The 14,792-nt window shown below is 39.0% G+C and overlaps 1 protein-coding gene and 2 long non-coding RNA genes across 5 annotated transcripts; 1 reads left to right on the top strand and 2 right to left on the bottom strand.

The window, feature by feature from the left end:
* Nucleotides 1-345: 345 nt before the first annotated feature.
* Nucleotides 346-6,663, bottom strand: LOC122418471 (uncharacterized). 2 transcript variants are annotated; one of them, XR_006262508.1, is made up of 5 exons: nucleotides 6,321-6,663; nucleotides 6,082-6,231; nucleotides 2,974-4,956; nucleotides 1,534-1,888; nucleotides 346-1,244 (listed from the first exon to the last, which is right to left on the bottom strand). It is a non-coding gene; the product is annotated as an uncharacterized lncRNA (long non-coding RNA). The 2 variants fall into 2 exon arrangements; XR_006262511.1 differs by having other exon boundaries at nucleotides 6,086-6,231.
* LOC122418480 (uncharacterized) lies at nucleotides 2,204-2,741 on the top strand. The gene is made up of 3 exons (XR_006262512.1): nucleotides 2,204-2,245; nucleotides 2,319-2,380; nucleotides 2,709-2,741. It is a non-coding gene; the product is annotated as an uncharacterized lncRNA (long non-coding RNA).
* A 5,463-nt stretch (nucleotides 6,664-12,126) lies between the features above and the next one.
* Nucleotides 12,127-14,723, bottom strand: LOC122418437 (quinone oxidoreductase-like protein 2). Of its 2 annotated transcripts, none has more exons than XM_043432660.1 (8): nucleotides 14,378-14,723; nucleotides 13,916-14,149; nucleotides 13,478-13,669; nucleotides 13,230-13,411; nucleotides 12,985-13,073; nucleotides 12,793-12,913; nucleotides 12,589-12,718; nucleotides 12,127-12,506 (listed from the first exon to the last, which is right to left on the bottom strand). In XM_043432660.1, exons 1-8 carry the CDS (start codon nucleotides 14,621-14,623, stop codon nucleotides 12,456-12,458), a joined length of 1,245 nt encoding a protein of 414 aa, XP_043288595.1. In that variant the 5' UTR covers nucleotides 14,624-14,723; the 3' UTR covers nucleotides 12,127-12,455. The 2 variants fall into 2 exon arrangements, with proteins under 2 accessions (XP_043288595.1, XP_043288602.1); XM_043432667.1 differs by lacking the exon at nucleotides 14,378-14,723 and adding an exon at nucleotides 14,251-14,337.
* Between the last annotated feature and the right edge of the window lie 69 nt (nucleotides 14,724-14,792).

Below are 14,792 nucleotides of genomic sequence, written 5' to 3'. Positions count from 1 at the left end.
ATTCATCGTCTCGCTAAGGTTTTACGCCTTATTCTTGTGTTCCTGCGCCCCACGATGAACCCACGTGAAAAAAAACTCTATCGTAACTTTTTCGTCGCTCTTTTTCTCCATTCCCTCGTCAATTTTCAGCACACTCTCGAATTACGAGTTATGAAGCTCTTTCTAACTGGTAATCCTACTCGAACGCAGCTACAGCGCTTTGAGAAATCTTTTTATACGTTTTTTCAATTATACTTAACCCGTAGGCACCACACTCCCTTTGAGGTCACGCACTCACCGCACTGGTGTAAATTTGCACTTGTACTTTTCAAAACTTTTTATCTCATCCATGACTGTATGAAATTAATCTTACAACGAGACTTTTCAGCGGTAAAAATTCCTTAGTGATCGATTACAATCGTTAAAAATCCCCGCGCTCGCGTGACCTCGTGAAAAAAAAAACAGTTTTTATCAGTTGTGATTACGTTAGAAATTTGAATCAAGGACCTGCGAGTGGGTGCTTTTTACCAGTGCTCATTGAGATTGACTGACGTTTCATCCCTTTAAATCCATTCTACTCTGATGGTATCGATGGTTTACTTCATATTTGAGTTGATTTTGTATTTTCTAATATCGCATTCACGAGTTGCAAATTTTTCGTCTCTGTATAGGACATTAAACTTCATCATATTTAAAAGAATGGCGAGTGGATTATGCAACGAAAAAATAATTCTCAACCATTTCACTTTCTCACGAATTTGAATTTTGAAGAATCATTGGAAGCTTTTTCTGTCACTTTGATTCGATCAATCAGCGTTCCATTCTTCAAAATTCTACTAAACTCCGCTTCGGTATGATTTTACTTCGTGTTTCAGCCCATTTTTCATTTCGACACGTCGATTTCGATCGTACGATGACTGACGACAGTATAGCCCTGATATTATTGGGGTCGTTGGGCATTATATAATTGAACGTTAGGTATGCGAGCACGGCACATAGGTAGGCTAATAGCTGCGACCACATGTATCTCTCCTTGCTGCTGCTGCTGTCGTTCACTCTTTCCAGCACAGAGCGCATATCCGAACTCACGTATACGCGCTGCACTTCCATGTTATGCAGGAGAGAAACTGCGTTTAGCCCGTCACAAGCCCACGGGCGCATTGCTACGCGAGCGTTGACTGTGTCATTTTCCTTAAGGATGATTCTCGTTCCGGCCACGATGTAAAAATTGATCAATTTTCGGTCTTGCCGTCGGCTCTTCGATCCTGAAACGTGAACAGGCTTGATTAAAAATAAATAAAAATTATCACATCGAATGACAACGCCATAAAAAATTAGGTAATTGAGAAAATAATTGCAAAGATAAAGGAAGCAAAAGCGTGTAAAAGATATTCCGAAATATCGTTGCTCCTCTCAACGTATTCGATGGTGGGAAAATAATGTTTGCACATAATTCAATAATCGAATATTTGGAAAGTAATGCAATCGAAATTAAGTAAAACTTTTGAAATTTGCGACAACTCTTGAGCCTCCTGTGCGCATATTTTCACGTACAGGCGAGCATTTCCGTTACTTTTGAGTGTGACTTATGCGAGAACTGCGACACACGCGGTCACATGGACGACAATGGTAGCGGCTCCCACATGCGATATGTTCCTTGGTGAATTATACTGTGGACCCGGTTCGTGCGTACGCCACAAATGCAGATACACGGAACGCTCGAGTGTCGTAATTTTCCTCCAAGATCTACGTACTTTACGAACCGAGTGTTCGCATCGCCAATTGACGTAGAAAAGGGTATAATTCACAGGCTCTGAGTTCAAGTTTCTTAACGCTCACGCAGTTCGTCGATCTTAGAACGAATCTTTAAAGAGACGTCGAAGAGCTTCAATTTTTTGTACTTCCACCCCTGAAAACATGAGAAAAATCCAGAATTTTTAAATAATTCAAGCAAAGATCGAGATTTCATTATTTTTGCGAAGAAAAAATTCTGCGAGGGGAACTAATTTGATAATGATTTGCAAAATGTCGAATTTTCTATGACAGCAATTTTCTCATCCAAAAGACTGACACAAGTTATCGGTCGAACCAACAAAGTTTTGGTGCGTCTAAACAATTCTCAAGGCAACAAAATATCATCGAATAAATAATTTGTGCATTTATCCCAAAAATTATCATCCAGTCGATCCGATAATTGAGATTCAAGCAAATATTCATTGCACCAGGATCACTCGGCTTCGGTAGTTCGGTCGATGTGGTAAATCTGGTAAATAAAAATTCATTATTCAGTTTAATGAAATTAATAAATGGATTTAGTTGAGATAGGATTTTTTTCTTAGTGCAGAAGCTCTACAAGGAGAGAAAATTCCAGTAAAATCTACTATGGCGCCACAGCAGCAAGGTTCTGTATCGTATAATATTTATTAATTCTTACGTGCAAATGAATTTCTGACCATCGATGCTCTTGTTCTCGAGCTCCTCAAATTTGACCATGTTCAGCAGTAAATTTCGATTGTTAAAACAGTACTAGCCGTAGAAAAACAGCTTTAATACTTAACAGTACATCGTCGAGTCAACATAAATTTTACAATGTTTACTCTGTGAACTACGAAGGAAAAAATAGCACAGTTGAAAGCTTCCTCAGAGCAAAATAGGCAATTAAAAAGTTTTTATTAGAAATTTACTTGAAAATGAAATGGAAATTCTTACTGTTTTTTTCTCTTTTTTAGTGATAGAAAAAAGGAGTAAAAAGCTTATTGAGGATCTTGGTTTAGATAATGGTAAAAATGTTGATCCGAATTCCAAAGGGTGAGAATCTGACCCACATAGATTTTGTTAGTGTGGAATGCGAGATACATAGAGGCATGCGGTGAGTGCGATGTGAGTTGGTTAAAGTATGATACTTCATCGTGCGTTCATAAGCGACCGTAGATATACGCACTTCATGGAGTGGAGTAAAATACCGGGGCAAATAAACGTGGAATAGCAACGCACCTTGGACCCACTGAACAATCCCCAGTGCGAGCAGCAGCGGCGGCGGCAGCAGCCTCCCGAGAGAATAATATCCGTTCCCTTTTTTCATCGTTAACGCCAGCACGGAACGACGATACGACCGCGAAGCGGATTTTCCCCGCCTCCGATTATCGTAAAATTACGTTACTTTGTTATATTCTCGTGTGCTTCGACTGTAATAACAGATATTTGTGGATTTGTTGATCTTTTTTCATCCGAATCTTTTCAACGATGAACTTTTTTCTCGGCATGTTCCTATGTGGAGCACAATCATATTTTCAACCGCATAATTAAATGAGAAATATTTGATTTTACGAGTTCAACCCGATTTCACAGTTTAATATGGCAGTTTCATAACTCAACATCGTCGATTGGACGAACCGTGAAATTACGAGTAACAATAACGAGAAAAATCGATCTCGAATACCTAATTTCTCTACTTTCATATTAACCACCGCCACAAACTCTGCCTCTCTGATCGCGTTAACGACGTGATAACGAGGCCCGGTCCACACTCGTACCGAACGAACGAGCGTTTGCACACGGACACGCGTCCACTCGGAGCATGCATTCGGGTGAAGTTTTTAATGACCGGTCTTTAATAACCGCCGAAGTCGACTCGAATGGCATTGTTTCTGCGTGGTAAATACTCGGAGCAAATATTTTTCTGTCTCTTTAAGGAAACCGTTTGTTTTTTCGCAGTTTAAAAAACGTCAACGAGGCACACACGAAGTATTCGCGTGGCAAGTCGTACCGGGAAACTGCAGCAAGAATTATCATTCCTTCTGTCAATTTATATACTGTTCCCGGAAGCCTGAGATCCGAGGAGCATTTGTGCTCTCGCCAAAAAGCGATTTGTCACCCGCGGCCTTTCTCCAGGGAATAATCTTACGTCACTGCGTGGCAAAAAAGTCGAGGAAAAAGAAAATTGACGGCGACTCGGTCGCTCCGAGAGCCACGGAATTACGCAAAGCGTCGAACGCTTTTTGCCAATGTTCGGCCCTCGAGCTCCGGAATTTGATACACATTCCGTGACCCCTTTGGGTCAAGCGGACTCCGCGAGGCTCGCTCCCTCTTCCGGGAACGAGGAGCGGACCTCGCTGAGCGAATTTCGCAAGGATTTTTCGACACTCCCCCCTTTCGAAAGCCTCGATACAAATCCGTCGACTTTCGTCGCGGAGTTTCGAGAAACAAGGGGCTCGACCCTGGCCCTATACGCGAGCCAACCGGGGCTTTCACGATCGCGGACGCTCAGCCTTCTCCCGTGACCTCACGAAGGATCGATCCTATCTGCTTTCTCATGTTCTTTTATAAATTAAAGAAAAAGAATACGAAAAGGTGTGCTCGCCGATCGGAGGCACGGCAGGTAGACGTCAGATCGCACGCGAAACGTTCACTTTCCTTGAAAAAGCTTCGGGACGTAAACGGAGCGCAACATCACCCACGCTTTCGTAACAAACAACGAGGAGGAAGAACAAAACGAAGGGAGAAAATTAGTCCTCGCCGCTATTTAAAACGAAGCACGAGAGATCCACCGGGCGGTGAATGTCGAGCGGTAAAGCCACGAAGGACGCGATACACGTATATCCCCGCGTGTATACACGAGGGCGAGAAAGTTTATTCGCTTTGTGCAAATTCTCGATTGCCTCTCGTTCGCCGGTCATTTCACATTGTGCAAGCCCGCTTCGATCCTCCGTAATTCTCCATTATTATACGTCCCAATTCGGCGATCATAGACATGCATCTCCTCTTTCCGCTCTTCACCAAAAAAGTCTCGAAGGAGAGCGCAGGCACGCTTGGGCGGAACGTGCAGACGGAAAGGAATCGGTTCGATCTTCATTTTATTCGTGGATGATCGATGTCGATGAGCTTCCAGGGAAAACCTCGTCACTCGAGGATCAGTCGCATCATTTAGGAGTTGAATCTTTCCCTTCGTGTTTACGCGATTCCAAATCGTCTCGTGAGCTGTAAGAAATTGAAGTGGTTTTAGAAAAATCGTTCGTATTGTGGGAAGAAGGTTGTCGGACGATACACAAAGTTTGAGGTAAGCAATTATTTTTTTCATTATCTTATGTCTGAGGAAAATGAAAACTGTTGATCGACCGAGTGGTCGAAAGGTGACTCGAACTCGAAGAACAATCGGACCCTGTGCCTCAATTTTCACCTTTATTTATTCTTTTGACATTTGCATATTTGCTACCTCCTATAGAAAGACCTCCGTTCATTTTTTTTTCTTGAGGAACATCAGCTTGAGAAAAGTGGTGATAGCTTAATGAAACTTTTAGAATACATTTTTCGATGTATTTTCTATGGCCTCTCCAATTTTAAATCCATTAAATTCAGCCATCTTTTAGTAAATCATTACCAAACCTCGAATATTTAACACCTACGCATAGGAAATAACTCCACAGACCCATCTTTTTATACTCAAAAACAAATAAAAAATGTTGACAGTTTAGAAAAAAAGTACTATTCCACAGTTTGAACTCTAAAGAACATGTGTGCGAAATTCGAGGTCGTTTAATTCCGCCATTTTTTTATACAGGTCACATAAATTCCACCAAAAAATGGCGTATTTTGGGGGGTTACTCCCGTATGAAGCAAACAGGGCTCACATATGACGCTGAAGTTTCCAACGTTGGAGTCCAACGAAATGATCGAAAAAAACTCTCCAATAATTCCAGTAATTCTCTTATTTTGTTCCCTGCCAAATTTGCGATTCGTAGTTTTTCAAGCTGCGCCAACGATTCGTGAAATAAATAATTGGTGAATTAAAAACGTTTTTTTCGTTCATTTCGTTGGACTCCAACGTTGGAAACTTCAGCGTCGTGGCTCACATGACCTAGATAATTTAGATAAAAACAATGAAATTCGTATTTGCATAGCCTCGCTTTACGCGAAGCTGATGTTCCTCCTTGATAAAAGTGAAATTGAAAAAGAAATCGTTTAATTAATTCGAATCGGTCGTTTTCTCAACAAATGCTCTGCAAAATCTTGTAAACTGTCCATTCCGGAGTCGACGAATCTCGCAACATTTCGCAACCGAGGCATGTCAATAAAAAAGTATCGAGCTTTCCGTTTCACACTTACGTACACGCACATCGAGGTCTAACAGTAACGAGAATTAACAGTGACCGTTGCGCATAGGCGCGTCCTTGGTCGAAAACACGAGCGGTAATCGACGTTTCTCGCTGTCTATCAGCCGACTCGGGCTCGCGTTCAACCCCGTACGAGACTGGCCTGTGTTCAACGAGAGCAAGATTTTCGAAGTGATAAATCAATTTATATTGAAAGGGGCAACCGCCAACGCGGTATCTAGTAGCGCTCACCACACCCGCTATTTTATCCTCGGGCAATCTCCTTGAACCCCGCGTTATGACGGTAGCTCCGAGTCCGAGTGCCGAGACACACACGCGCAAAATGCCTTACCGCATTCACTCTCCTGCTCCTTACTGTCAATTAAGCGAGAACAAATAAAGCGTAATTGCGTTTATAATTGTTCCTCGATGGAAGTGAAACAAAACTCCTCTGTCCTGGCCTTCAATTCGCTTCGAGGATTGTTTTTTCTCTTGGCACCATCGATTATCGATAATTCATCTGACTTCAAAAAAATCCATCCAAGTCGCTCGTCCTCGCACTTTTCTCTCCTTCGTTTGCGACCATTGTCGGAGCACTCATCGACAGTTGAGGAACTGAACTCTTCAAGGCGAGGCTGCATCACGAAATCAAAATAATGACAATTTTATCAAATTTTTTTATAACGTTCTTTGGCATCGAGTATACAAATACAATTTTTTAAACATTTTTTTACCACATCGTTATCGAATAATTGAGCGTCAAATCCAAGTTCTTGTGCACGATATGTATAACTGTATACATGTTAATTAACCCTAGAACGCATGACTGGGGTGTGAGCACACCCCACGCGAACTTCAAACTACGCTCCTGTCCCAACAAGCGACATTATCGAATGATTATCGACGGATTTTTTTATATATAAATTCAATTAAAATTACTTTTATAATACATCATTCTTTTCGTTATAAAAAAACGAAGAAAATGGTGTAGGATAAAGTCAGTTTAGCATCGTAGGACCGGATTTATAAGCAGAAAAAAAATGGGGTGCGTTCGAACCCCGGTCATGAGGTTGAGGGTATGAAAAAAGGCATATGAGGTGTAGGGTTAACTCTGTGCTTATATAGACGTGAACTTTAGTGTTCAATTACTCGAGAGCTATGTGGTAAAAAAATATTTAAAAATTCATATTGTCTCATATTTTTAAAGAACACATTTACCAAATTTTATAAAACTCTTATCATTTTTAAATTCTTCATATTTTTAACATGGTTTGGCGCATGGCAACACTGTATCGTCGCGATCGACCCTCCTTAACCTGCGGAACAGAAAATAAATCGTGAAATCGAAAATTTGATTTTTTTTTAAATTAAAAAAAAAAGGTAATATCGACTCCAAATTTGAATTGTTATTCCAAAAATGTAAATGCAATTTGAATGAACGTTTCGAAATTGAAAAAATTGAATTTATATGCAGAAAAATTGGATTAAAAAAATCTTATTTAAGTCGATAGCAAAAGCACTCGTAATTAACTTGTCGACTTCGGAGTTAGATATATTCGTAAAAAAAAATTCACCCCATTTTTAATTTCAGAAAGCTTTTTCGAAGCAATTTAATTCATGAATTTGGTTGAAAAATTGAAATGAATTTGGTTTGAGGAAAAAAATTGAGAAATAAACATTTTTATGAAATTCGATCATATTTTTGACAGATTCAGGACTGAATAGAACGATCGAAACACACTTTATAAGTTCGGACGGCGCACGTAGTTTATTCGCATGGATTACTCACCATTACATATGTTGGCCATTATATCAGACGATGAATATAATAAGGGCACGAATACAGAGCGATGTAAAACGAACCTCGTCCTTCTGGTTTTAAGCTTCGGACCATATTTTATCTTGCTCGGAGTGCAATATTCTATGCATAAATTAAGGGTGACGTGACGGCCTGTCAAGGTCAATTACAGCTGAGCCCTTGACGTCCAGCATATCTACGTATATTGCTCGTATAGTAACTTAATCGAGTGATCATAATCGCATCGGACGCTTTTTTGTGTCAACGAGAGATTGTTGCTCCGGGGGATGTTTTTGCAAGTAACCTCCCACGCGCGAAATATGTTCACGTGTGTAATCCAACAATTCGACAGTTTTCCATTAGGGAAACATCGAAAGCTGTGAAGTAAAAAAATCGTAAAATTCCTGCACTTTTGTTGCTAAACACAAGCTGATTTGGCACTTGAAATGAATAATCGATTGGTCTGGGAAAAAAATGTCAAAGTCCGAAAAATTTACATAAAAATTCGACAAGGTTTTCGTCCCCGCGGTCCCCGCGAAAGATTCTGGTAAATTCCCGAAATCTCCGCTCTAGACTTCGTGGCGCTGTGTGTCTCGTAATGTCGTTGGTCGCTCCGAGAAAATTTTGACACTACCGTAATGATTAAAAATTTCTTATAATAGAATGTTTTCACCTTCAATTCGTGCACCTCAATCATTTTTTATTAGTTTATTAGCATTATATCAGAAAATCAGTGAGACATTTTTTGCCAATTGAGCCAAAAAAAGACTGTTCGATCCACTCTTTTTTCGCCGTTAGACATTGCGAGAGTTCGAACATGCCGAACGACGCACCACCTGGAATTCCGAGCACTAGCGATGTACGGAGATCGAAATTAGAGAAACGATTCTAACAAAATAAAATTATAATTGTTGAAGAAAAGGCTCAGAGTGCACTGGACAGCTGCAATAAATAAAATAAGTGTTTGTGTAACAACACGTTCGTTGAACGTTTACGAGGGATTTGGACAGCTCACCAAACCAAAGAGAGTTGTTGCTTACGTAATGACACACGAAAGTTAGGTCAATAACGACATTAGTCTTCGAGGGTATTGTTGCACGATGGATAAAAAAAGTGTATATCGCGTTCCGTGAAGTATGTGGAACACCCACGCGAGATTTTCGAGACTCCACTTACGGCACATTTGTTCAGAGACCGATTTGAAACGTTTACGAGATTTACAGATCGAATCGAAAACGTAACGGGTGTCGTTCCTCACGATTAATCACGACGTGTAACTCGCCGTGATTGCGTCAAATTATAATTTTTTTTTTTTGACAGTAGTGATCGTTGAATGTTTATGGGAACGAGAATTTTTCGGGTTTTTTAATTCTACGATCGTGATTTCGTTCAGTTTCATTCGCAAACATATTTATGCCTCGGAATAATGAACTCTTCACTATTTTGTTGATTGATCTCGTCTCGTGATTTGATTAAAACTTTTTCTTCATTTTGTGATTTCATTCTCGTCTCCTGCTATGTTATGAAAAATTTTAATATTCTTCGAAAAATGATTTATAGTGCTGTCTTATTTTCGACTCGTCGAGATTTTGTGATAAATACTACGGAATTATATTTGACGCGGTAGAGAAAGCTGATTTTTTCATTCGCAGTTGGAAATTCTACGTCCTTGAACAGAATTTGACTGGTCAAGATTTGGAGATAAAAAAACATTTTTCATTTCTTAGTTTTTGTCGAGAAGAAAGAATCAACACTGTTGTGTGACGTGATCAAAAAAATGCGCAGGAGTGATTGACGCCAAAAAAATTGTTAAAAAAAAACATTTGTTCAGTATTAACGATTCGATTCGGAGACTCGTAAAATCCGCTTATATATATGAATGGCGCGCATTTTTGCGCGTTATTTCAACCACGCACTTATCCAACCAGCGTCATTCGAGCGATTTCTCTCACTCTTCGTCCAAGATGAGCTTATTTCTCGTAAATCAATCAACCGCGAGGCGACAGGGGTGAATTTTCATACGAAGGCGATTTTTTGCAGTTGTGAAATCCGCGAAATTAAACGTGGGAGAACGCACTTACGAGGGAATTATTGCTTTGCTTGTAACTCGAAATCAGCTATTTTTATATCCGTATTCACTTCACAGCGACTCGAGTCGCGTCAAGAAATTCACCCTTCGCGATTTCAAGCGCTCGGAAAACCGTTACGACTTCGACTGCACGGTTTTATTATGTCAAGCTTGGTGAACGATAATCTCAAGAAATATATGTTCAAATGATTATACGTAGACAGTTTTAGATCGAGTGGTCAACGGTGCTCACCGTTTCGTTTCTCGTTTCATCTCTCATAACCTTTGTTGACAAACCGCGTTCCTCCATTGTCGCGACGTGCACACCGCCGACCGCCAAAACGATTGGAGATGGAACAAAATCACATCGCAACAATTTGAAGGGCACAACATTTTTCACGAAAGTCACCGACGTCTGTTTTGTTTTCTGTCTCCGTCAGTTGTTCGGTTTCGATAGCAGTTGACGGAGTAACCGGAATTTTCAAAATTTCTCGGGAAGCGAGCGTTCGAAGTCTTTCTGCGAAATGCTTATCGGATATGAAGCTAGCGACGTCGGAAACTTTTTTTAGTAAATTTGACGTTCTACAGGATTGGTCCTGTACATTTCTGCTTCATCTTCCGATCGTTTCGACAGTGTCACGTCGAATAAGAGAGCAAAGTTCATTTAAAGAATTTGTACAAAGAAGTCTGGTAAAAAAAGAACGAACTCGATTTCCTGCCTCACATTTTACAACTTGATGTCTTTCAAGAGGAATTATTAAACAGAAATTATCGGCAGTTGTGCGATCTGCGATCGATTAATTTATTCGTGTGTAAACATTAACCAACAATTTTCCAAGTCCTTAAATATATTTCCGTTGAATCGAAATATCGTTAGAAATCATAACCAATAAAATGTAAATCGAAGAATGGGTACGACGATTACGTGAATTTGTTCGAAAAGTCTCGTACATTAAGTCCTGTAAAACTTCGACGATAAGGAGCCCAGTTTAAAATCGTGTTTAGTCAAAATAAATGTCCAAATCCCACAGTATAAAGTTACATTCCTCAATAAAATGCACGATTTCTTCGAATTGAAATTCTCATGGATTAGATCTGACTACTTCTCTGATTTCACGGTGAGAGTGCGAATATTAAAAGACACGAAGGAATAAAACTGAAAGAAACATGTAAAAAGACATTACTGGTAATTTAACACGTTTCAAACATTCCAGTTGTTGTGCCAACGTATATTTTGCCGAACGCGTGGCAACATACTTGCTTCGTGTACATTCCTTTCCCCGAGTTCTTTGTTATCATTTGTTCTCGAAACAACGTAATCACCGGTTGTATTTCTACTATATCTAGCTCGAATATAAATATACACAAAGGCGAGTGATGAAGCGAGAGAAATGATAGTTTTCTCGTAGGAGTCAGCGTGGACTTTTACTCGCCATAGTGCTGCTGCTGCCTCACAAAACCAACGTGACGGTTTGACTGCAGTCCGCGTAACGATAATGGCGCGCATGCAGCAAAATACCGCTCTCAGTTTATTTCGATAAAAGATTATTGAGCAATCGATAATGACGTACTGGCGTTGCTAATGTAAACTGTTACGATGCCGATTTATCTACCAATGCTAAATTATCTTTTGGCACTCTGACATTCGGGTTTTCTCAACTCGTCGAATTATTTGTCGGATTCAACGATCTTTCTAATTCATTATATTCATTCAACGAGCCGAATCCTGTGTTGTTTCTGGGTGATATGCGGCAAATACACTTACTATCTATTTTTCGAACAATAGATGACACAAAATTATGCTGAAAAGATACTGTAAGCCCTATACCAAAGCACGTACTCGCAGTACTCACAGTCAATATCGGAACACGGCCTTAGTAATGCAATTCAATTTAGATCCAGTTAGACGAAAAAAAATCAAGATATTTCCAAAACTGTACATGATTTATTGGGTTCTGTATTTGCTCAAATAACTTTTTTCTGACGGAATAAGAAACAAAATTGTGAGTGGAAACTGTTCATTTTCAAAGATTGATTGTTGAAATCTGCGATCGTTTTCAATTTTTTGAAGCTCCGACTTTGGAACGTTTCCAAATAAAATGCGACCAATTCCAATAAAAAAGGATATGAAAAATCATTTTTTCCTCAAATCAGTAAAATTTTATGAGAAAAAATCAATTCTGAAAGAATCCTTGGATTTGAAATAAACTTCTTTTATTCATAAATACTTTCTGGGATTATTTACAATTATTTGATAGAACATTTCACGTGAAATCGGATATATTCTGTTAGAAAAATAAGCGATGATGTTGATGATAGTTCGTCAATGAATAATTCTGCAGATCACTTCCCCCTCGATGGCTACCGAAACTTCCGTTTTGCAATGCCTTAGTTTTCATTTTTCAAAACGGAGCATTGAACATTTTCCTAGCTTTTCTTTGCAAATGGCTTGCGTGTATTGAATGATGCAAAGATCGCAGTAAAAATTCTCCAATATATATATTAAACTCCAGCCCTAATTCTATTTTTTAACTTTAGTTCCAGCGTCTCTATTCTTCAGATCGATAACGACCTGAAAAAAAATGGAAAAGTGTCAGTAAGTGTCAGATTCCGAGTTTTCTTAAAAAATTGTTTAGTGAATTTTAAAAATGTACCTTGCCGAAATTTTTTAATTCACTCATGAATTTAATAGCTTCGTTAACTCGATTAAGACCAGTGACTAACGAATTCGATGGACTGATGAGTCCTTCTTCAAAATACTCTAAAACTTCTTCACCCGCTTCGCTGTAATGAAAAAAAAGGTTAATGACATTATTTGGAACGTCGGAAAATTAAACATTTCTAGAGTTCTCTCTTACTGATAGGATTTATGATCCTTTTTCCTGTATTGCCGAATGTCGATACTGCTGGGAGTGAAAATGCTACTTTTTGACTGTTCGTCGTTTCTGGTTGGCGCTATCCCTGCAATTATCACACGACCTTCCACACAACGATAAATTAGAATTCTCATACGAATAATTTAAATTCGACAAAGCATAAATTTTCTGTACCTTCACGTGAGAGATGTTGTACCAGAACAGAAAAATTGTCATCTCTAAGCATTTCTCTCTGAAATTCTGGTTTGTAAATATCGGTGAAACTAAAAAAATGAAAGTTACCAATCATTTTTATGCAATTGTATGAAGTTTGTGAATTTTTTATCTACGTTTCATTTTTATTCACTCGTCTCGAGATAATTTATTTTGTTGATCGACGTTTCGTCTTTTGGAAAGACAAAAGGATCCAAAAAACTTACCGATCTAAAATTTTTTTGAAATGTTCTCCATCAACCCCCTCGAACACTCCAGCAATATCTCGTTCCGCTGCCACACTAACGATTTGCTTCATTAATTTTCGCTCGTCGAATTTCAGTGAAGCAAATGCTCCCTTTTCCCGCGTAATATTAGATCTATCCTCCGATAAAGTGACTGCGATCACCTGATGATCATCATTTTTTTAGTCCGGCTGATTTTTAAAGAAAAATAGTGGATTTATCACACCGACCTGTGATCGAAATACATTTGACGCCAAGTCTACAGCTGCCAGTCCTACGCCTCCTAATCCGACATTAACCAACACAATTTCATCTTCTTCAAGATTCGCTTGCTGTTGTAAACCGATCAATGCTTTCATGTAAGAATTCATCAAGCATGCGACATCCACCATTTTCAATGAAGTTGGTATTTTCCAAATATCCTGAAAACAATATTCCATGATTTTCAATCACAAAATATGGTGTTACATTTTGGTGATGAATTAAAAAAATTTTACTCTCATGTCAATAACTTCAAATGAAAGATCTTGGAAGTTCCGTCAAGATTCTATTAGAGGAATTTTTCAAAATCATTGGTTTTCTTTTATCACTCAGCGTTTCATACTTATGAATGGATTAATAGGTTTGACATGATGCATAATGAGATAATTATTAAGATAAAAACTTACTCCAGTTTCTGCTGAACATTGTTCAGCTAGTCCACCCCAACGCTCTCTATTAAGTGCAACCACCTGGTCACCAACTCTAAAACCCTCTTTTTTTGCCTCTTCACCAACTTGCAAAAGTTTTCCAACAACCTCATAGCCTAGAATTGCTGGCAAAATGGGTGAGTGAATATAAGTGTTTTCCGCTAATAATATGTCCGAGCCATTCAGAGCACAATAATTTACATCAATGAGGACCTGTGGAAATCGAAAAATTTTATAACTATTTATGGAGTCTCCGCGTATTTATTATATTCTAATCATTTTTCTGTATATTTTTTATATTATTTTCTTTATACATTTAAAAAATACATGTTAGAAATCTGATAACTGGAGAATCATGCAGAGATGTTTTTGAATTTTGAGGTTAATATTCACGTTTCCAGTCATAGCTACACGATGAGTAATATTTGACTAAAACCGGACCTCGTTAGAATTCATCAATTTTGGGGGTTCGACATTTTCGATGGCGAATGGTTCATTGAATTTAGTCAGAACTGCAGCTTGTATTTTTCCGGGTACCGGTGCTGGAACTTTGCCTGTTTCTTCGGTAGATAATTGTTCTTTTGGCAGTGTACCATTGAATCGTATGGCAATAGCACGGTTGAGCAAATTCCCACCATTTTTTCCGTGCAAGTGGGATATAATCCTCCGTGCAACAAACGCTGTCATCACGTAAATATTAATTTGTTATTTGTGCAAAATTGCCGATGATGCGTGCGGCAGATGAAACTGTCAACAAAAACTACAACGCTACAACACATGGAACCATGGAACAAAAATATTGTGGGGAAGAGCAGGATTGGTCGGTCGTCTAATGTCTGATCAGCTGTTTATTCAC

Source organism: Venturia canescens, chromosome 1, assembly GCF_019457755.1.
Source record: "Venturia canescens isolate UGA chromosome 1, ASM1945775v1, whole genome shotgun sequence".
In the NCBI taxonomy this organism is placed as follows: domain Eukaryota; kingdom Metazoa; phylum Arthropoda; class Insecta; order Hymenoptera; family Ichneumonidae; genus Venturia; species Venturia canescens.
This window is presented reverse-complemented; position numbering and strand designations above follow the sequence as displayed.

Excerpts from the sequence above, each read along its gene's own strand:
- LOC122418437 (XM_043432660.1), bottom strand. The coding sequence starts at position 14,623 with ATGACAGCGTTTGTTGCACGGAGGATTATATCCCACTTGCACGGAAAA. Across the intron at positions 12,914-12,984 it reads ACAACATCTCTCACGTGAAG|GTCGTGTGATAATTGCAGGG; the intron begins GTACAGAAAATT and ends GTTGTGTGGAAG. Across the intron at positions 12,719-12,792 it reads AAGGATCATAAATCCTATCA|CGAAGCGGGTGAAGAAGTTT; the intron begins GTAAGAGAGAAC and ends TTTTCATTACAG.